Genomic DNA, 23,648 nt, shown 5'->3' with positions numbered 1-23,648 from the left:
GCGAACCTCATTTCAATGATCTAGGGTCTGATCATTCATCCCCAGATCCAATCACTAAACTTATCAGCTTGGCTCCTTAAAACTATGAATTCAGATTATTGAATCTAACAAGAATGTAAAGCAATCCTAAAGCAATCACAAGCAGATACTACAGGCAAATCATATAAAACGAAATGGAAAATATCTGGAACAGATTCTACCTTACTTACCCCACTTGGCAAGGTCAAGTCTAGCTCCTAACGAAATAAATATGAATCTGGCAGCTAAATAAATAGTTCTGAGACAAAGTTCTCTCTAGTCTAATAGACTGATTAAGGAATTCTTGAAAGGTCTCTTCAGGGCCTCTTCTCCATTAAAGAGTCCCCCAGTGACCTGTTTATTTTAATACGGTTCTATCTAAGGTGATAAGTCTGTTTGAATCCATACATAAGGCAGAAATGAAATGCTTATCATGGAAAATGGACCTTCTCTTTGCTCTCACCTCAGCTAGAAGAATAAGTGTAATACAAGCGTTTAGGTTTAATGAACCCTACTTAAAATTAAAAAATGACTGGGTGATAGTGAGAATTAATCCTAAATACATTCTAAAAGTTCCAACTTTGTTTTACTGGAGCGAACCAGTTATTTTGACATTCTTCAAAAACCCTTCGAAATCAGCTGAAAGATCCCTGCATTGTTTAGATGTCAGAAGATATTTAAAATTTTCTATAGAAAGGGCAAAGACTTTTCAAAAATCTGACCAACTACTGGGTAACATTTGCCCTACCTAGAAGGGGTTCTGCTGTTTTGCAGAGCAGTATAGTTCGATGGGTACCTGAAGTCATTGTCTTTTGCCATGACCAAGCTATGAAGGCCGTTGATGGCAAAGTAACATTCCACAAGAAAAGTGGCCACATCTACAGCCATTTGCTGGGGCATCTTTACTGGACATTTGCAGAGCAGCAACATGGTCTAATGCTCATACCTTCATCAAGTATTATTTTTGGATTCTTCTTGGAAAGCAGATGCTGTTGTTGGGAAAGTGGTCTTACGTCGCCTGTTTCTGTAAGGTAAATAACTGTTCTTTAATGCATATCAAGTTATACTTTGTTTAAAGTTTTATATTTGGAGAATGAAATGTTAGTTTAATCATAGTAATTAGCTTGGTACTGTTTACTAATCTGATTCCAGCATGTGAATCTATAAAAGATTCAATACTGAAGAAGAAACAAGTTAACTCTGTACAGTGCGGTTCTCCACTATTGATATCTTTAATAGATTCACATGCGACCTTACCTCCTTCACCCGTGGGGCTCACCTCTTGGAACACCTCTTACATTCATCTTGTACCCTTGTGCTTGAAATCCAAGGTATGGTGGTCCTGTAGTGGAAGAGAGCTTCAGGGTTTGTGCTCTGATTGGCTGGAATTTGGTTCTTATAAAACAATGTGAAATGTTACCAGTGCCACTTAATTTCTCTATGGTTTTTAATACTTTTATGTGGCACATAATCCTTGCCATTACTGTGGGACTCCCATCATGACGATGGGGAGGATTCAAGCATGTGACTCTATGAAAGATATCCATACTGGAGAGCCATAATGTACAGGTAAGTAACTTGTTTCTTCTCCTGCAAACAATCAGAAGTTTCTTTTAGAGCACGGGCTTGTCACCCCTTAGGGTCTCCAGGTACTGTGGTGGTGCTGCGGGTTTGGCCCAGCTGGAGCTGGCAATGGAAGAGCCATGTCTTGAGCTGCTTTCTGAAGTTCTTCAGCAAGGGGGATGTGCGTAGGTGAAAGGGGAGGCAATTCCAGGACTTGGCAGCGAGGTAGGAGATGGGTCCCCCTCCCCTATGTTGGTCACGGCAAATGTGGGGGACGTGGTCCAGGGCAAGGTTGGTTGATCAGAGTTCTCTGTTTGGGTGGTGGAAAGAGAGGCGGTTGTTGAGATAGGTTGGTACAGCATTGTGGAGGGCCTGGTGGGCTTGAGTGAGGAGTTGGAAGAGACATCTGTGCTTTATGGGGAGCCAGTGGTGGGCCCAGAGGTGGAGAGAGATCCTGGGTCTTCTGGGGAGGTTGAAGACGAGTCTTGCTGCAGCATTTCGGATGCTATGGAGGTGGTTGGTGAGCTGTGGTAAGGAAGGTCACAAAAGAAGTTCATTTTAAGACCCTGCTACCCCTTGCCTTCTCCCAAGAAGTTCTAATTCTACAATTTCTTGTTAACTGGAGGTGATTTGAGGAGTTACTAGACTTATTTGATGCAAATAGGAGGTGGCTGCTAGCAGTAAAGTATTTTTGAAGATTTGCCCATTACCAGCCTCCCTGCTATTGTCTGTAGTTGTGGAAGAAAACCTGTTTTGTCAGGTTACATTTGTATACCAAATGGGTAAACGTGTAATGAATATCATAGTTAGTGTATGTGGTCCTGTGCCCTGAAAAACTGATAGGACTACCAATATTGGACATAGAATGAACACTATCCAGTGAGTTTGGATGCAGACATTGATTGCATTTCTTCTGGAAGAGAAGAGACACCATTCTAAAAATGTATTTGCGAAAGGCAAGTAACTTAAAACCCTTCAATTGGGGATTATTTAGATGTAGCTATGGGAGGTGGAGTATAGGCTTGCAGAAGAACACCTCTATGCAAGATTGTTTCGACTTCAGCCTAAGGCACACAAGACTTCTATTATCACATCTTTACATGGGATTACCTTATTCTGTTCCTACATAGAGGAAGAGATTCAGAGAATAAAAACTGTTTCAGAAACAGATCGTTCAGTGGCTCTAGAACCAAGAAAGCCCTCACGTCTAGAAGCTTTAGGTTAAACTTACCAGATTACCATTTCAACAGGGTTTACTTATCTAATGGAGATGAGGCTGTACAGTCAAACCCCTAATCACCAGAACCAAGTGGGCAGAATGCAGTGTCAGTAACTATGCCTGCTTCCTTCCAAGCACCAGGACGCAAACAACTTCTTCCAGCACCCAAAACCTCATGGAACCCAAATGAAAAATAGGAGGCTATACTTTCTTCTCAGCTGGGAAAACATAAGATATCCGTGTGTTGGAGACTTTGGTTTGTAAGTAATTGTTGGTTCCCACTGGAGCTGTCAAGTATCTTGGTTCGATTGCCTCAGGAACAGAAGATTAATCCTCAGACCCAGCCCAGACTACTTGCAATGAAATAGAATCTCTGTTTTGAGCACCCTGGAGGGGGAAAGAGGAATGGGATTTAGAGAGACTGCCTCAAAGGTCTTGTTTCTTTGATAACTCAGTCTGCCACTCACTTCTCTGTTAATCTGGAAAGCAGCACCTCAAAGATTACAATTCAGTTACTATGGACACACTGTTTAATTTATCATCTTTCCACCTTCACTAATAGTTAATTTTACTGGCAGTTATATCACAACTCTCTTTACCTGAATTCCTTGAGGAATTTGCCCCCCCTCCCTCTCTCTCTCTCTTAATGATGGATATAGAGATTAATAGTAAGTGGGTTTTATTGAAGTTGTTCTCTTGTTTGAATGAAAGTTAAACTTTTGGCAATTTTTGTTCGGACATATGTTTTACATTTGTTTGCCTTCACGTTCTTTAAATTGTACCGAATAGTTGCTATATATATATATATATATATATATATATATATATATATATATAAATATTATGAGCCACATATATTATTGTATAATTTGTGAAGTTGTAGTTCTTGTGGACTGTCTTATATTGTCTTTTTCTGAAAATGGTAATCTGTATGTATCTTCACAAGCGTTGTATTTCAGTGCCTCTGTAAACTTCTGTACTCGGGTTGTCAGTATTCAGATAACAAATTATCTGTTTGGTTGTTAATATTCTCATAATATTTTTTAATTGTCTAACCCAGCCGTAAAATCTCTGAAATGCTGTGAATCCTTTTGACACTGTATTCGCTCTTGAAACATTAAGAATTATCTGTGGTTTACTTGAATAGTCCTTGAAAATGCATTTGAAGTGAAGTTTTGCCCCAAAAACGTTTACCTCACGAGCGCTCTCTCCACACCTCTGGATTCCTGTCAGGATACAGTTGAAGTGCGAAGCGCTCTAGCGGCGCACGTGTATCACAGTAGCAAAACAGTGCAACATTAGAACTGCAACTTGCATCTGAACATCTCGTCAGCCATCTTGGATTTATTTTTCTGTGTCTTCCTTGCAACGTGTGCAGTGCAACTCGACAAGCTATCTTCCAATAAGGACATCGCCTTTTCCACTGTGGATACTTATTTACTAATACTCCTACTGCTTTTCCTTTACTTTTTACTGTTATAACATGACAAGTCTGAGGGTTCTTGACAGGAGTTCATAAATGTTGCATACTTCCAGTGTCTTCCATGGCAAAGGCCTTGAATACCTGCAATGTTGCTTTAACCCTTTTTAAATTTCAGAATCAGAGTTAGGTTTGGAAAAGCAAAATCGTTCCACCAATCCAGTTACAAACAAATGAAGTGTGAATGAAGACCCTTGTTAAGTCTAGGGCTTTCAACTCAGGAACTCCCTCAACCTACATCTGAAGACTAACCCAGCATAGTACCATGCACTTAAATCCTATTTCTTCATGGAGGCATTTGTCAGAAGCAAAATCATCATTTTGGGACCACTCCCACAACAGCTGATTACAGAAGCCCCCTAACTTATTGCCCCATTTTTCACTTTTTGCTAGTGTTTTCCTGACTCTAATGGTACCCTGGTTACTGCTATCCAGTCCCAGGGCCTGTGCTCTGTGTAAAATGAGTATGCAATTTAGGCTAATTATAATTGGCTGTGTCAACCTACCTATAAGTTCCTAGTATATAGTAGGGCATGTAGGTTTAGGGACTCCAGTATAGGTGGTGCATCCCTTGGTGAATTGCTGATGTGCCCAGTATCATTTTAAAGGCAGGCCTGCCTTGCTGGTTGCTTTTAAAGTGAAGTAATATGCAAATTCGACTTTGGAATTAAAAGTACTTCCAAAGTCTTAAACTACCTTATTTTTGCATATGTCACCCCTAAGATGTGCCTTAATTGCCCCTATGCCTGGGTACTATGTAACTATAAGCAGGGACTGTATAAAATTTGTTTTTATAAACCCTGATGAGGTAAAATGGCCAAATTTGTTTTTCCCCACACTGTAGTGAATGAGCTCCATAGGCTAAAATGGGGAGGCTTTATTTTAATTAAGTCCCAAAAGGAGCTAACTATGTCACGTTTGGTATCAAATTTATTGTTCTAATAAATCCAACAACGTGCCATTGTTGAATTTAATATAACTAGTTCAGGAAAAGAGTTTTAGAACTTCACCTGAAAGTTGCCACCTTCAGCTCTGTAGTGCCCTTCTCTGATTGGCCAGACTGTCTTGATGAGTTGTGAAGTGGCCTGGGCTGAAGACAAAGGATGTGCCTGGGGGTGGAGATCTGCCATCAGCAGATGGGGAAAACAGGATGGGGGAGATCAGCCAGACTGGACTTAAAAGGAGAAAAATACATTTGGAGCAGCTCAGGACTTTCCCCATTTCCTGCAATCCCAGACAACCAGGTTCCCTCTTGATTAGATTAGGAGAGTGGTGTGTAAATGATATCTGATAGAGATTTCTAGTTGCAGATTCCTTACCTTAGAATCTGCAACTAGAATGTGAGTCTACCAGATATATTGTTACCGAAGGTAAGTAACGTACTTTTAGCCACACCAGTGGCTGGACTCAGCCAGACCTAATCTCAAATTCAGTTTCTGCCATTTTGGATTTTTAAGGAATGTTGCTTCCTGGGATTGATTTTTTGCCACACTTCCCAGGATGTGGCTTGCCTATGATTGGATAGTTGACCCCATTCCCCGCTTCTCACCCCAGGAGCAAGGATAAATTTGGCAGAGCTGCACCCACACCTCAGATCCCTACAAGGAAAAATGTCAGGAGGACTGCCCTGCATGGACCCCTGACCTGTACCCGGACACTGAACTCTGAAGGACTGCATTAGCTGCACACTTGGGATTCACCACAAAAAGGACTGTCTGGCTTCAACTGGTTCAAGAAGGGACTCCCTGCTTGCACAGGTGAAAAATAGTTAACCAGTCCGCTGCATCAAATCCTGAAGAAGCTGACCACTGTCCAGTGGTCTTTTTGGAGTTTGAGCCAAGTGCATTCTGGAAGTTGGAGTCCTAAACCTAAAGGAGCAACTCTGAGCTTCTGGAACCTTGGGGTGAGCTGTGGACTCCTAAAGGACCTTCAAAGACCTTCTGGAACAAGATCTAGAAGATTAGATAACTTTTGGAGAAAAGTTCCATAAAGGGACTGACCCGACGTAGTGAGTCAAGCCGGCTTATGTTGACCGGGACCTGGCCTCACTTTCACGTTTGTCCCACTGAAAAGCTCCAGAGCCCCAGACTTCCAGAATTTCACTGGGGGCTCCTGGAAAGGCAACCTAACGACGTCTACTAAAATTGACTTGCTGTGGGGTTGTCCGTCGGAGAGAAAAAGCTCCAAAAAAGTGACAAAGTCTGAATGTAAAAAATTGACAGGGACTTCCCGCGCAGCGTTTCCAAGGAGGGCTCCAGGGACGTTGGATCCAAATTCGACTTCGGCCCGAACGAAGATTTCCGTCTTGAAAAATCGTCGAAGTCCAAAGGTAGAATTCTTCACCGAAGTCTCATGCGACACGTATCCGAAGAGGGCTCCAGGGTGGTTGGAAGTGGATAGGTGGTTTCGACCCGCTGAAGAAAATCTTCAAGAAAAAGGCTAAGTCCGAAGGTAAACTTTTGAATGAGGCCTCCTGCTTGCTGTAGCCGAACAGGGCTTCATCGTAGTCAGCCTCAAACTTTGACTTTGCCCTGGTCTAGTGCGACCAGATTGGCATGTTTAGTTTCTATGCACTAGAAAGCAGTAATTCTATAAAAATGTATATCTCCGGTTCCCCTTATCCGATGTTAATCATTTTGGTGTAATTTTAAAGATGTACATATACTCTATTTTCATAAATTGGTGTTGGAGTTTTATTGTGCTTTGTCTTTTACTTAATAACTGTTTTGTGATTTTTGAATTCTTTACACACCTGTCTCCTAAGTTAAGCATTGTTGCTTTTTTGCCAGGCTACCCATGGTTGAGCGGGGATTAATTTATTGAGACCTGACTGGATCCTTGTGGGGGTTAGTGGCCTGTTACGTGTACGTACTTACCTACCCCACCATCTTTCCAACAACAGCACTAAGGGAAATTTGGTGCACTGTCAAATTACTGATGATCCAATCTGTTGTTGAAAGAATGGATCTCTGTTGCCTTGGCCTTCTTCTAAGGTAGCCATTCTCCAGCAGTAGGTACCACAAAGCTTGTCGTACTCCGACATTGAAGTGTTACAAAGCTGACGCAATGCAACATTAAACACTCTGAAACTTGTACATCAAACAAATCTAGCCATACTACCTGCATCCACTACTGTCTGGATTCAAAATGTAACAGTAGGCTCTGATGAGGGATGTCAGCATATTTCAGTAGTAACTCCCACCATTTCACATGTTTTTTCCTGGTACTGTAAGGAAGTGTATGCTGTTTTTTTTAAATCTGGTCCAAATTATTTAATGGAAAAGGAATATAACTGCATGTTATCCTACTTTGACTCCAGACAAACCCTTTTCTTTTCCTGTCATTAAAAATGGTTTGTTTAATTGGTTGCGTTGATTATGCTTCCATTGACGCTAGCTCTACAAAGTATCAGATAACCTTTTCTCATGATTATTTAAGTTTTTTTTTCTTTTATTTTCTGCTGTTAAAATACAATTGGAAAGAATGAGAAAACTTGGGTAAAATGTAAATGATTGAGAGCCAAACAGGTGGCTGGAAAATATTCTATGGTTATTCTGGGTAGGAAGGCACTGCTGTAGTTACTGTGGGGGAAAGTTAACATGAGGTGCAGGGTGCAAGTGTGTATTTGCACACCGCATCCCTTTAAATTAGGCCATGTATGCAGCAATGATTGTCTCTCTCCCATTACGTTAGTAAATTGTTTCTTTCTGCTTTGTGTTGTTTTGGTCCTAACCCCTTCGGTTTTTTGTTTTGGTTTGCAGGACCGGAACTTGGACTGGTTCCCTAGGATGCGAGCCATGTCCCTTGTGAGCAGTGATTCTGAAGGAGAGCAAAACGAGCTGAGAAACCTGCAGGAGAAGCTGGAGTCGACCATGAGACTGGTAGTTAATCTCTCGAGCCAGCTGTCGGAGCTCAAGGACCAGGTGAGGACCTCTCAAGATCCAGGAAGAACACCTGCATTGTCTAGTTTCTGTGAAGCATTGTATCTGGGTCAAGTATTTTATAGGGGTCAGAATTTTAATGTCTGTGCATTTAAATACTGACAATGGCACCTTGTGAACCTAATGCCATGTTTGTCTTCCTCTAATCATAACCCTTTTCCATCACCGCGAGATCTTTATGGTCTTAGGTCGAATTACGCTGTTGCTCTCATATAGAGTAAGTTATTGTGCTGTTTGATACATGGTGAATGCTAATATGGAGATTACTTTCAAAGCAAATACTATTTTAAGGATTTGCTATAAGCCAGTTTGAAGTTTTTTTTTATTGAGGCTGTATTTTTGTATAGTATTTCACGGACAACCTCCTTGATTGGAAAGCTTTGTCCACGTCTGCGAAAACAGCAGCTCACAATTGAGTTTTGTTAAATTGAGGGTTTGGTGGTAGAATATATGCAAATCCACTATGTTGGTTATAGTGTCCATTTACTATAATGAGCTTGAGGCCAAAAATGACTTAACGTTGCCCTCTTCTAAACTGGTGTCAAGAGGTGTGCTAGGAGATAATTCTCTTATCTTCAGCTTATGGATGATCTATATCTCGGTACTGAAGTAACTGAACCTTGGTAGATATTGTTTTAAGGTATCACTGTTCATGCAGTAATGGATTTTGTTAATTGTGACTGAGCTTGGGCAAAGGCTGCGGTGCTTGCAGAGTTACTGAGGTAACATAAGGCTGTTCTGGTTTATGTTTTAATCTTTAGTAGCGTCATTGCTCATGTGGTTTCCAGATAGTTTTATGTTCTAAAACCTGAAGGTTTGTTACTAATTTCACCACCCAGGTTAGGTCTTGGTTCAGGCATGTCAAGCCATGGAAATGAATGCCTAGTAGGTTAACTTTGCAAAATACTGTTCCACGTTTGTTCAGTGTTGTGTTAATTTAAATCTAGACAGATATTCCTGTTAACCATTAAACATTGCCTACTGAGCTTCCGTCTGTTGGGCTTGATTTGCGTTTGCCTTATTAGACCAAACACAGAGTTGGGTATCTAGTGCATTAAACTGTTAGTGCACTTGTTTTATTTTGATCAGTCAAGCTTCTTGAGTAAGTGTTTTATAAGGCCTGAGAAAGATGGACTCCTCAGCACTCCCCTCCACAGGGATCATGAAATTGGTCTTGGGGGGAGGGGGGGGGCGAGGTGGGGAGAGAGAGACTGACATTTCATATTTTAATCAATGAACATTCAGATGAAAATGAGCGGAAGCAGCTCTCCGTTAGTTAAACCACTGCTTCAGGTGTTTGGCAATTCATAGATTGGCTTATAATTTGAAAGGCTGCCTCATTGGAGTTATGACCTATTGAGCCTTCATGGGACATTGTTTCATGGGCAAGGTTATAAGGAGCTTGTATGTCTAAATCTCTTCTGGGCAGGTGATTAACTTTGTAATTGACTTCCACCAGTGTACTGTTGAGGTGGGATTTTTCTCAGAAGCGCATGATTGACCACAAATATATGATCAGTTTTCTGGATCTCAGCACATGCCATCGGGAGATTGATATACTCTGGGAGATTGATCTGGAGTTTATTGCATGTGAATTGCTTGGGGAAACTTTAGGTTGCAGGGAAGAATTTTCCTTGTTGGCTATGTTGAGGGGGAAAGCTGCCTTGTGGTGCGATTACTGCTAGACCTGTTTTAAAATGTTTATGGTTTAGCCAGGGTACTTGGTTGTTTCGGAATAGCACTAGCCTTTGAACCTATTATCACACTGAGGTGAATCCTCTTCTGAAATATGCATATCTGTGGGTTCCTGTATTGGAGTAACCAGTCTGTTGAACTGGACTAGACCAGTATGAATCGAGCCCCAGTGAGTGGTGTCTTGAGCTGCTGAGTTTCACACAAATAAAGCAACAAAATCTGCTTTGAATTTGGGTAGCAGCTTCAAGTCCTTCACTTCAGAGTCTTTCTTCCTAAAGGCTTAAACTTGAGATTTTGGCTCATGACCTTTCAAAGCTCTGTCTTGGTTTTGATCAATTAAGTTGTTAGTCTGATCTGCGCCGGAAGGGGCCTGTAGGCAACTGAGTGTGACACCTGAGCAAACCAGTCTCTTTTGCAAGCTAGCTTTGTACTACCCCCATGGGTATTTTAGATTTGTAACTGCAGTATCCTTACATTTGCTCTGATTGTAGTCCAGAAGGGCATGACAAGGATTTGAGGCACTGTTGGAAACATGGGTGTACAAAGAGATCAGAGGGATAACCAGGAGCCCAATCTGTGGGGAGGTGGAGATGCATGGGGGGGGGGGGGGGGGGGGCAGGGGCAATGGCAATGTAGTCAAGTCATGTGACCAGAGAAGTAACTGTGAAACCTGCTTCAAGGAGCGAGGCAAATGGAAAGCCTGGAAGGACCAGGCCAAGTGGGGCTATGCAAATAGGGAAGACAAAGTAGTGAAACACTGAGTGCAGGGGGCAGAGGAGGCACTTTTGAGCTAAAACATGTTAAGCACACGATAACTGCACCCTTTTCCCAAGCAGAATTTCAGGTAATGCTTTTTCTGATGCTTGACTATTTATGCTGTCTTCCTTTCACGGGTTACCCCGCTGCAGGGTGAAATGTGGTAAATATGAAGGTGACACTTGGTTTGTCAAAGAACATTGCGAGGACTGACCGGAGCACTGCTTTACTGCTCTCTCTTGAATAGATCTTTGATTCTATTTCTGTAGCATGCTCATGGGCTTCAGATTTCAGCACACTGTCCGAAATGCACAAATTGCTCTTTTCTGAGGTTCATGTGTCTTAATTTTGCCTCCTGGATTCCTATTTTTATTTCCCTTTGCTTGAGCTCTGCTTCCATCCTTTTTTAGGTTGAGCCTAGGCAGCGTGCATGCGCAGTCTGCAAGACATGCTGCTGTAGTCAGTCTATGGGCTTTAACCACGCACACTATTACCTTTTGTTCTTTGTTGTGCTTGTCTTAAATGGTTCCTTTTTATCTGTGCATTTTTCTAAATGTTTATACTTGTGTGCTTAGTTCCCTCCAAGGCAATTTAACTGAGAACGTTTTTGTTGGCCATCACACTACCTCCTGTTACAGCGTGTGATGGCCTGTCCACCCATCCCGTCCTCATCAATTTGAAGCCCTCTATATATATACTGCTGCAGCTCCTTCACTGGTCCCAGTGGTAATTTTTCATTCTTAGTTCTGCAGACAATGCTGCAGCTGCTTCCCTGGTCCCAGTGGTACATCTCATTCTTAATCCTATAGGCAGTGCTGCTTGCTGCTTCTCTGGTCCCAGTGGTACATCTCATTCTTAATCCTATAGGCAGTGCTGCTTGCTGCTTCTCTGGTCCCAGTGGTACATCTCATTCTTAATCCTATAGGCAGTGCTGCTTGCTGCTTCTCTGGCCCTGTTGATAACTCCTCATTCTAAGTACTCTAGACAATGCTGCAAGCTGCTTCGCTGGTCCCAGTGGTAATTCCCTATTCTGAGTCCTATAGAGAGTGCTCTTAGATGCTTCTCTGGCCCCGATCGTAATTCCTCATTCTTAGTCCTCTAGGAAGTGCTTCTAGCTGCTTCTATGGTATTGTTGATAATTCCTCATTCTAACTCCTCTAAGCAGTGCTGCTAGCTGCTTCTCTGTTCCCAGTGGTAATTCCTCATTCTTAGTCCTGTAGACAATGCTGCAGTTGCTTCTGTGATCCCAGTGGTAATTCCATATTTTATGTCCTCTAGGCAGTGCTGCAGCTGCTTCTCTGGTCCAAGTGGTAATTTCTCATTGGTGGTCTTGTAGGAAATGTTGCTTCTCTGGTCTCACTGTTAATTACTCATTCTAAGTACTATAGACAGTGCTGCAGCTGCTTCTCTGGTCCCAGTGGCAATCCCTCATTCTAAGTCCTCTAAGCAGTGCTGCTAGCTGCCTCTCTGTTCCCAGTGGTAATTCCTCATCCTTAGTCCTGCAGACAATGCTGAAGCTGCTTCTCTGGTTCCACTGGTAATTCCTCATTCTAAGCCCACTCGACAATGCTGCAAGCTGCTTCTCTGGACCCAGTGGTAATTCTTCATTCTTAGTTCTGTAGACAAAGTTTCAGTTGCTTCTCTGATCCCAGTGGTAATTCCATATTCTATGTCCTCTAGAAAGTGCTGCAGATGCTTCTCTGGTCCCAGTGGTAATTACTCATTGTTCGTCTTGTAGGCAATGCTGCTTCTCTGGTCTTAGTGGTAATTACTCATTCTAAGTACAATGGACAGTGCTGCAGCTGCTTCTCTGGTCCTAGTGGTAATTCCTTATTCTTAGTCCTCTATGAAGTGCTGTTAGCTGCTTCTCTGGTCCTGTCTGTAATTCCTCATTCTAAGTCCTCTAGAAAACGTTACAAGCTGCTTCTCTGGTCCCATCTGCAATTCCTCATTCTAAGTCCTCTAGGCAATGCTGATAGGTGCATCTCTGGTCTTAGTGGTAATTCCCAATTCTAAGTACTCTAGGCGGTGCTGCTAGCTACTTCTCTGGGCCAGTGGTAATTCCCCATTCTTAGTCCTGTGGACAATGCTGCTGATGCATCTCTGGTCCCAGTGGTAAATACTCATTCTAAGTCCTGTAGACAGTGCTTTTAGCTGCTTCTCTGATCCTGTGGTAATTCCTCATTCTTAGTCCTCTAGGAAGTTCTTCTAGCTGCTTCTCTGGTCTTATTGGTAATTCCTCATTCTAAGTCCTCTAGAAAGAGCTGCTAGCTGATTCTCTGGTCCCAGTGGTAATTCCTCATTTTTAGTCCTATAGATAATGCTGCAGCTGCCTCTCTGTTGCCAGTGGTAATTCCTCATTGTTAGTCCCCTAGACAGTGCTGCAGCTGCTTCTCTGGTCCTGTCGGTAACTCTTCCATTCTGAGTTCTGTAGTCAGTGCTGCAGCTGTATCTCTGTTTGCAGTGGTAAGTAATTTCCCATTCTTATTCCTCTCTGCAGTGCTGCAGCTGCGTCTCTATTCATACATCCACTACACTCCAAATCAAAAACACATAGGTACAATACATTGTCATTTACAACGCCAATAGCTCAAACTCTCACCAATGCGAGACCTATTGCATTGCAAATGCTGGTTTCTTCCTCCTCCCATGTCTCATTTTGCAGTAAGGCTTTCCTTAGAATTTGTGGTTCCCCCTTAAATGATTCAGATGTTGGATGTCAGCTGTTAACAGTCCAGGGTTTAAAACACAAATCTGAATTAGAGCAAGTGATTGTTGCATATTTTGATGAAAGAAAGCAGTCTGAATAACATGTCTGCTGATTGACTGACATTTGAGATGCAGCTCATGACTGTGTGGAAGATGGTCTTGAAGCGGATGTACATGGCCCTGTTTCAACATACATGGCCGTTCTTGTGAGCGAACATTCTTCTGGGTCTGTCTTACTGCGTTGCTTCTTTGTCTGTGGAAGAGATGGATATCTGTCCAACACAGTGTTGACTGTTTGAGATCTGCTCCCGTCCCTCGGTCAAAGCAAAAGTCCCTGTCGTGAAGTATGAAAGCCTTGAATGCCCGTGATGTTTCAGTCTGAAGATGGCACGAGGTGAGGCATAAAACACATCTTGGAGCAATGGGTTTTTGCAACCCTCCGAGCTTTTACCCCTTGAATGGTCCACTGATCCAAGTCTTGACTTCTGCGGTCTGTGAGAAGTACTTTGGCTTCTCGCGTGCGTACCCTGCTATGGGTTCCAATGCAGTGTTTTGGCACACTTCCTATGCAAGTAGACTGTCTGCTGTCCGGGTGTTTGCTCCTATTCAAGCATTTCTCTGAAAACAACGAAAGGGACTTTTTTGTGAGTCATATGTTTGGGACTAAAAGTCTTGCTCAGTGGGTACTAACCCACATTGCGGAAAGAAAATGCGTAGCATTTATTTTCCAGGCTGCCAGAGCACTGCTAAAGGTGCGATCATCTTGCAAAATCTGTTTGAATAGTACTGTTTGACAGCCCCTCTAACACACTTTGTTGGCAAGTTTGAAGAGTGCCTCATCTGCAGCACCAAGCTTCTGGAAAAACCTTACCTTTGCCATTACAGACAAACTTACCCTGCACTGCAGGTGCAAGAAGTTTGAGAAACATATTCCCAGTTTACCGATGTTTGGCTTTAAAATGTGCAGGTTGTGTGATCTGCTGTCGATGTGTAATGTTTCTGTAAAACTCTTAGACCACGGTAAAAGTAGTATAGCTGTGACACTTTTGGAATAACTTTATATAGCTTGAGCTTTTTGCTGCTTCACATGGTGTATATGGTATCACAGGGACCTATCCCTTCTGTAGTATATGGTATTCCAGAGAAACATCCTTCTTTGCTACTGCGTAGCCAAACCATGGTGTCTCAGAAGAGCGTGTCTCATCTGTTCTGGTACAGATGTATCACAGAAAAGCATCTATCTTCTCCACTGTCGCAACCGTACTTCCAGCGTATTGGAACCCTAGAGCTGAGGTGCACCTATCAGCTGTTCTGTGAGGTAGTCTCTTGGTTCCTAGACTGAACCATAGAGAATCACATTTACTACTGTTGGCTGCTGATTTACAACCCCCAGATCTTGGAAGGCAGAGGAACATCTGAATACCACCTTCTCGTGTAAAACCCAGATCATGGATCCTGAGTGGTGCAACTCTCTGCTTCCCTATTAATACTGACCCTGTGGGGTACCGGAGTACCAATCATTGGATCTACTGGTTTCTAAAATCATGCAATCCCCTGAGGCTGACCTGTGCTACCATACTGCTGTTGGTCAGAGCGTGTTCTCCCAGAGGTACATATCTTACTGCCTCCTAGCACCTTTGCACTCGGAGCATGCACTGCCAAAAGATGTACCTCTCCACTTTTGCTGCAGCTTCACACCCACAGCATGTAGTCCAAGAGCATCAACTGACTGCAATACAACTATATGGTGGGTATGCCCAGTGGTGCATCTCTATTCCTCGCTGCTGCGTGTCTAGAGCCTGGGTCTCTTAGGTGCATACTGCTTGTATGCAGCATCGTATCTCAATGGAGCATTTCTGTATCTAGGACACTGTGGACGTCTCGAAGGTGCACTTCCGTTTCCTTCAGCTGCTACACTGAACCATTGTTGGGTTGGAGAGGGGTGGGGAGAGAGGCTCTTATCTCCCTTTGCAATGATTGGAGAGTGTAGCCTGGGATCTTCTAATATTGCCTTCAGTGCCGTTTATAATTTCTATTTGATACTTTTATCTGCAGATTCCTGACATGTAGAATGATCCCAAACGTCAGACTGGATCCGAAAGCTTAAAAAGATTTCACGTCACCCGTAATGGCCACTGGCTTTATGTCAATGCCGGACGTTTAGTCTGAAGTAGTCACTGAAACCATCTAGCATCCTCCCCAGCGCAACAAGTTCACTTCCTTCTTTTTGCGCACCTTCAGTGCGTATCCAGAGCTTGCTCTTCAGTTATGTTTTCCTCCCACAGAAAATAATTTAGTGCAATACTATGTCACCACCAAAGCTTTCTTGTTTTAAGCCTTGCAGGAACTGTAAGTGACAAATGACAATTACTGACCCCTATTCCATTTGTTTCTGATGCCATGGGTCACATCACAACTTACACTCTTGTGACTCCAGCCAGAGCCTGCACTCAAAGGTCATCATGGAGCATGAGGCCAAGCTGCTCATGGCTCATGCCAAAGACAGGTGAAGTAATTGTCTGTTTGAACCTTGCTCCCCTTCACATTCTTGAAGTGTGAAGCGCAAGAAAAGCAAAAATCACAAGAAACAAAAAGGTATGTCTTAGATGCCATCTGACCCCCACGCAGTCTTTTTCCTTGGAGCCTGTTGGTCTTCGTGGAGCTGTCCCTGTCTTCTCCAAGCACCCTCGAGCCAGTGACTGCTGGACCTGGCTCTGAAGCTGCTCTGATCTCCACTGGCTCCAACTTTTACCTTCCTGGGAAAACCAACACCAACTGTTCTGGAATTTCCATGTCAGGCAGCGACCAGGCAGTGTTCTTCAGTGGCACGTACGTATCTTTCCAGACTCTCTGCAACATCAGGCACACCTTCTGCCACTTTTGCTCTATACAGCTTACCACTGTGCACGCCTAACACTGCCGTGATGCACTCCACCAGAGCCGGCACCTCCTGCCTTTGAACCAGTTTTGAGGTACACCGCACTTGCACAGCCTATGCCATGGCCAGTAGCACTGTCACCACCTCCTTCAGCACAGGTCCCCAAAGCCACACCAAAAAAACAAGTTAAGATGGTAAGCGCAAAGAATCCTTGAAGACTATAGAAGCAGGACGCATGATCTGTTTGGAACAATCTCAAACCCCTTAGACCTTTACCCTTAAGGAGGTGATGTCACCAACCAGTCATGAGCTGCAAGGGCGGTCTTCCACAAGTGAAATGGACACTTCGCCTGAGATGAGTCTTTCCTACTGGGCCCCTCACTCCAGAGGTAATGACATTCTATATGATTAAGAAGGCAGCAGTGGTGTTGAATCTTCAGTAGAGGCAAAGACCAACATCTTTTTCCTACCATTAGCTCCTACGATGGAACCTTTATTGCCCTTCACTGATTCTGTCCTGGCAAGATGCCTACTTCCACATACCCATCTTGTGGTCACATCAGAGGTATATGTGATTTGGGGTGGGTTCTATGCACTATCAATTTACAGTGCTTCCCTTAGGCACCACGTTTTCACAAAGATGATGGCAGAGGTCGTGACCCATCTTAAGTCAGGCATCCGAATCTTCCTGTACTTGGATAACTAGCTAATGGAAGCCTTGGTCACCAGAGATGGTGTCACGCCATCTATAGTCAACAGTATTGCTACTGTTCGACCTGGGCTTTTTGATCAATGAACCCAAATTTATCATGTGACACTCATCAGCTCCAGTTCATAGGATCAGTAATGGACACAACCATTCTCTGCCTTTTCTCCTCCAAAGATGATTGCTGACATCAAGGAGACGGTTCCATTCTTCCATCAAGGCAGACAATTTCCAGTTCTGAGGGTGCTAAGATTTATCTGTCTGCTGGCTTCATCCATTCTCCTAGTCACATGTACATGTTGGCACATGAAGGCCCTGCAGTTGTGCCTCCGCTGGCAGTTGCTACAGGACAGAGACCTGTCAGACTCAATTGTAATCTCCCCCTAGCCATGCAGCAGAAGTGGTCTGGTGTGGAACGAGGTAAACCTGAGTTGCGGGATGACCTTTTCTCCCCACCTCCAGCTGTGTCTACGGTAGTAACAGATGCTTCTTCCTCTCGGTGGGGGAACCCATCTAGAGGAACTGAAGGTCAGAGTCCCTAATCTCCAGAAGAACAGGTTCTTCACATCGACCTCAAGCGAGTCTTTCATGGCCTTCCTCCCCTATATCCAAGGTCAGTCCATCTAGATTTTGACAGACAACACACCAGCGATGTTGTATGTCAACAAACAAAGGGGAGAAGGGTCTCTCCTCCTTTGTCTGGAAGCGTTGATTGTGGTCTTGGGCACATCAATAAGAGATCTGACTTGCTGCTAAGCACCTACTGGGGGTCTCTGAATGTCCAAGATGAGAGAATGAGCCAGTGTGAACTTGCTGATAGCAAGTGGTGTCTCCCAGAAGTAGCTTGTAACATCTTTCCCTAATTGGGCACTCCTCAGGTGTGCTTGTTCACCTCATCGGAAAATGTTCAGTGGCAGCAGTTCAGTGCCCTGCCCACGAGTATCTGTTGAGAGGAGCTTTGAGGGACGTGTTTCAGTTAAGGTGGAACTTTCAGCTGCATTACACATCTGCCCCATATCCTTTATTCCTCAGGTTCTGACGATTTGCCAAGACTGGGCCCATATCATTCTCATTTCCGCAGAATGGTCACAGAGGGTGTGGTACATGGATCTTCTACACTTCGCCATGTATCTTCCTCTCAAATTGCCATTCAGACCGAATCTGCGCTCCCAGTTTAGGGGAGGGAGGGTTGTACCCAATCTAAGTGACCTCCACCTCCTTGCCTGTAGATTGAGCTAGGACATCTGAACTGCTTTCAGCTTCCATCAGAGGTGGTGGATGTCATATTGGTAGCATGTCGCCCCTCCACCAAGTCTCCTTGCTCTGATAGATGGGAGTAACTTTGTTGCTTGGTGCATGGACAACAATGCGGACTCCTTACAGGTTAAGCTGTCCCTGGACCTGCAGTTTGCACTTTCCCTCGCTCATTGAGTGTGTGCAGAGGGCACTGTCAAGGGGTATTTGGCTGCATTGTTAGCGTTCCACGTTCAAGTCTCCAATTCTGCTGCATATTTGGAAGGGGTCCACAAATCTGTATTATCTAGCCCACTTTCAGGTGCCCCATGGGACTTTAATATAGTCTGAACTTTTCTCATGGGAACTCAGTTTGAGCCCCTGCATTGTTGTCCCTTGAGGCTGTTGACTTAAAACAGGGTTTTTGGTGGCTATTACTTTGGCCAGACAGGTGAGTTTCTGCCCACCTTTTGCTTCTTTTTATCCCAAGTTGGTGTTGCTAAAAAAGGGCTACTTTCCTGCCAAAAGTGGTGAATACCTTCCAAAAGTGGTGAATACCTTCCATCTGAACCAGTCCATCACATTTCCGACCTTTTATCTCCCACCCCTTCCCACTAAGCACAGGTTTGCAAAAGTTGGATAGTAGGCTGATGGTAAGCTTCTGCCTGGACCGCACCAGAAACACACGACAGGATGACCGGCTCTTCATAGGATACTGTGGGGCAAGAAAGACAAAGCAGTGCAGAAATGGGCCCTATTCAGGTGGATCCATCATCTGCATATATACCTGCTCTGCTTTAAGCACAAAGGAACCTCGAGAAGGGATCAGGGACCATTTCACCAAGGCCAAATCCTCCACACCTGCTTTTGCAAGAGGAGTGCCAGTTGCAGGGATATGTAAGGCAGCTATGTTGGTACCTCTACACACTTTTGCCAGACATTGTTGCCTAAATTCTGAAGTGCATGGTGTGGGGGGGGGGGGCGCTTTGCCAGGTCTGTTTTGCAGGACTTCCTTGCATAACTATCCATCAGCAACCCTCCTACGTAGGATATTGCTCTTTCACCTATTTTACAAGTGAAGAATCTGCAAGGAGAATAATCCATTAGAAGAACACATAACTTATGTAACAATCTTTCTGGTGGGTACTCTACCTGCAGATTCCTCACCGAACTGCCCTTTTCCCTGACTGGTGGTTTGTTGTAGGGAAAGTTAATAAGACCCCAAATTGTTTTGGTGCTGCACTACTCTTGCCAAAAGTCCATTTGTTCGCCTTGAAGGCGGAGAAAAAATGGATAGAAACTCATGTCATTGCACAAGGGAGGGCGCAATTTGGCTTCAGTGAAATCGGATGCCTCTTCCAGCATCAACACAAAGCTGCTGTCCCTTTGCAACAACATGAGAGCTTTAAAGTTTCCAAATCCAGTCTGACGCTTGGGGCAATTCTGCAGGTGAGGCATTTGGAGGTAGTTTGAGTATTCACTAGAACAATAGTTACTGCAGGTAAGGAACCTTTTTATCCCAGCAATAATTGTAAAGGTAAAAATATCTCTAGATGTTTATTTCTTGCAGGTGCTTCCATTCTAGTTTTGCTCCCCACTTTTGTGTTTTGGCAGATCCTCCCTGCCTCCTTTCACCAGTTGATGTGCACTTTCAAATTTTAAAACCTGCCAAGCATGCACCCTTAACTTGTCTTCACTGAATTTTGAAAATCTTCCGTGAAGCACTAAACTTGTGGGACCATGATTGTTCATAGGGAGACCTGTTTGGTATACCTTCCTGCAGGTCTCTCACCATCAAACCTATCCCCATGTGCTAGACTGGATCTGAAATGTGTTTCTCTACCAGTAGCTCTCTAGGGCCACCCAGTGGTACCAGGCAACTGTAATCACAGCTAGGCCAATCCAGGAAGTGACAATGCTGGCCCTTATGACGCTGCTTGGCATGCTGGCATCAGGTCATCGTTTTCTGTGACTTATTTAAACTTCTTGAGCAGATTAGGTCATATATCACTTTCTAATGTCTTAGCATTCGAGCCTTCTCAACAGTTCTGAAAGATATCCCTGTCACATCCCCATGATCTATGTGGTGTTTGGGGTCTTATCACGACCCCTTGATGCGCAACTCAAATCGTCCCCATACCTCCTCACTCAGGTAACTCTTCTGCCAGAGAATGGTCCTCTAGGTGGCCCACAAGAAAAAAAATAGGTGCAAAACATTAGATGGAGTAGTCTTATTTCTCAAGGAAATGTTTTCCGGACCATTTTTAGATCTCGTGAAACCATTCCCCAACAGCAGTCTCTTACTCGTTCTCAGAGTTGATCCCAGTTCTTAAGATGGAGTTTCAGGTTCCATCTGCTGACCCCTCCCGGGTTGAGGCCTTTCAGCAGGCTGTGCTGGATATCTTTAGGGTTGCCCTTTAACTTTTGTGAATGGCCTGGTCTTTCAGGTGCAGTGATTATCGTGGCTTTAATGCTGCCAGACTGGTCTGCCGCAGGCTTCAGCCTTGATACAGGTTCTAATTAAGCCAGGACTACCGAAGGTGCTGGTTAGCTTGCCTTCTCCTACTCCAATGCCCTCTTTGGAGCAGCATTTGATGCTACCTCTGCCCTTGAAGTCAGAGAGAATGCTAACGCCTCTTTCGCAAATCAGCTCCTTAATGACCTGCTCCATAGAGTCTTCGGCTTGGATTCAGACATAGTTGATATGCACAATGGGGACTTCAGTTTCACAGAGACGAATGATTCAGAGGGTGAAAATATTATCCCTCTGTCACCCAGATGATAGACTCTTATCTAGATTTTCAGAATGTCCTCTGAAGATGATCTTTTGTCATTTGGGCCCACTTTTGGGCGATTTAGCAGCTAACATGAGAAAGGCAATGGACTTGCTTGTGTTGCCACTTTGATCATCCATTTGAAAAGGCTGAGAACACATACAAGTACCCCAGAACCTATTCTACCTTCTAATGAAACTCCTTGGAGCTGGTGGCCTCTGCCTGCAAGAAGCCTTTTTTGTGTCCTAGATGATCAAATTGGATGCCTTACATGCCTGTGGCATCTGATCCAATGTTCTTGTAGACCACCAATTCACTAAAGAGTTTGTTGGTACAAGCATTGCTAGTAAAAATAAATCCCAGCACCTTTTGACTGCACCTTCGGACCAGAAATCCGAACAACTTGAGTGTACAGGGCTCAAAGTTTTCTCTTTTGTAAGTCTGGCTTTATACCCTAAAGCCGTGTTCCTTGTATACCGATACATTCATGCACTGTGGAAATGTCGAAGCTGGCTGTCCTTTATCTCCCAGGGCACACGTAGTCTGTTTTCTAAATTGGTAAAAGGTGGCCTAGATGCCTCTAAGCAAGCTATCAAATGTGGCCTAGCCTCACTGACACACTGACCTATTCTATGCCTACAACAATTACCTTACACAGGCATGCCTGGATGCATTCAAATCCTTTCTGTGGATGCCCGGGTGACCTAGTGCATATGCAGTTTGTTAGAGACTCTTGGAATGCTGCCCTCCCTTGCTAAGCAGTTTCACCAAAAGTTTTTATTCTTTCACAGCTTTTCAAGGGGCTGCCCTTCCCAGCCATAACAACCTTCTTAAAGCATCAACAACTCCACAGCAGTTCTTCCACTCCTTTCATGGATAAGGTGTGGATTCAAGGGACACTAGGAGCAGCAGCTCCAGCCACCCACTTCTTTCGTTGGATCTGCTTCCTCTAAATCGGGTTGATTTGCTCTCCCTCCAGCATCAGCTTCCTGTTAGATGAGGGCATCATTTTTTTATTCAATTGGGAGTTCATCAAAACAAACAGCAGGGTCCTTCATCCGATCCCTAAGGGCTATGTACTCTTTTCTACCACCCATTCAGTTCAGCATCTTCCAGAGGATATATCCCGGCCTACATCTCATTCCTGCCTTGCTACTAAAAGGGGCCTTGGAAGTGGTGCTCGAGGAGGAGAGCGGCACAGGTTACTTCTGCCCCTTCTTGTTCCTGACTAATGGCCAAGGCCTCAGACCCAACCCTACAGCTGTCCTCAGCTGGTAGGGCGGAGTGGGTTTATAGAACCTCTGCTGGTGAGCTTTAAGCTTGTGTTAGTGGTCTCTGAAACAAGACCTCTCCAATGTTGCTGCTTATTTTGCAGGCATTCTGAAAGAGAGTGGATGGCGCAAGTTACCTGTTTCTGGAAGAGACTTCTAATTTCAGATTACTTACCTTAGCATATTCTCAAGGCGTCAGACTGGATCAGGACAATCTTGAGCAGTACCTTTGCATGCCCGAACGTGGCACCAACGACTTCTCATCGAATGCGCAGGATGTGACATGCGCGGTGCTTACATAGGCACCATCCCAGCGTCCTGACTTCCGTTCCTTTCTTTCCCTACAAGCATTGTGGATCTGGAGAGCTACCTGGCCACTTTTTGACCAACTTTCACTTGACTTTTGTCAAGCCATTTTTTTCTGTAATTGTTTCCCGTGTGCTAGGGACATATCTGCACTCCAAAACCTACCGGTGTTAAGCCTTGCAGGGGTTGTCACAGACAGATCTATGACTGATCCCCACTTGGTCTGTCATAATTGATTTATTAATCTGCATTATGTTTTATGTAATATTTCATGTTAAGTAGTGCAAACTTCCAAGAATTGTTATGACACCTTAGTGCTTTTAAATATGGGTGCCCGTGCAGAACTACAGCCATTGTTTGGTGTTTTGTTTTTTCCTTGCTTGTGCAGTCAGCAGTGTGTATAGTTTCGAAACGGTTTCTGTGGAAGTAAAATAAGTATGATGCGTGGTGTCGAGAGTATGGGTGGGTGTACCAAAGGTTAGTGGGTAGTTTGGCTTTAGCCTGTACTCGATAAATTGACGTTTGAGTGAATAAATGGGTGCAGCTAGGAAAAGAACAATCCCCTTGCAGGTACGTTCTTGGCAAAGCTGAAAGGGCTGCCGCGTTAAATACCCTGTACCGAGAAACGTGAGTACCAACAGAATCTTTCTTGTGACTTGGTTTGAAGAACCTGCTGTTGATGCCTGTTCTGTATAGGAGAGGGAGCTCTAGAGCACTTCAACATTAATGTTTTCAATGCATAACAGACCTTGTTGAACCATTACGAATAGTTGTGAAAAAAAGCACAAAACGTGACAAATCAGAGGCGGTCAGTGGTGTGTGTCAGGGGCTCAGTGGGCCCTAATGCAACAGAGGGGCGTGTGAGTCCTTTGCCTTTTTAATAGGGCAACCATGATGGGCAGTGGGCTTCTCCCATCACTGTACATGTTGTGCCATTCACGCTAATAGACCCGATTCAGGAAGACTCACGATTTTTAAAGCCTTCTTATTCCTTTCTCCCACTTAAAATTGCCTCCACTTCAATACAAGTCGAGGAGGAATATAAAGTCTCCCGATTTTTGTTTTTTTAACAAACTCCCTCCTTTATGGTTTGCAAATG

General features: G+C 44.0%; 1 protein-coding gene across 5 annotated transcripts in view; it reads left to right on the top strand.

The window, feature by feature from the left end:
• ITPR1 (inositol 1,4,5-trisphosphate receptor type 1) overlaps window positions 1-23,648 on the top strand; it is a 1,104,774-nt gene that overhangs the window by 1,079,253 nt on the left and 1,873 nt on the right. For all 5 annotated transcript variants that reach the window (XM_069206352.1, XM_069206351.1, XM_069206348.1 and 2 more), the window contains one exon: window positions 8,042-8,203. In XM_069206352.1, coding sequence (XP_069062453.1) covers window positions 8,042-8,203 — 162 coding nt within the window. The remainder of the gene's footprint in view (window positions 1-8,041; window positions 8,204-23,648) is intronic.

Source organism: Pleurodeles waltl, chromosome 9 (genome assembly GCF_031143425.1).
Source record: "Pleurodeles waltl isolate 20211129_DDA chromosome 9, aPleWal1.hap1.20221129, whole genome shotgun sequence".
Lineage (NCBI taxonomy): Eukaryota > Metazoa > Chordata > Amphibia > Caudata > Salamandridae > Pleurodeles > Pleurodeles waltl.
Note: the sequence above shows the minus strand (reverse complement) of the source record. Positions and strands in the feature narration are given on the sequence as shown.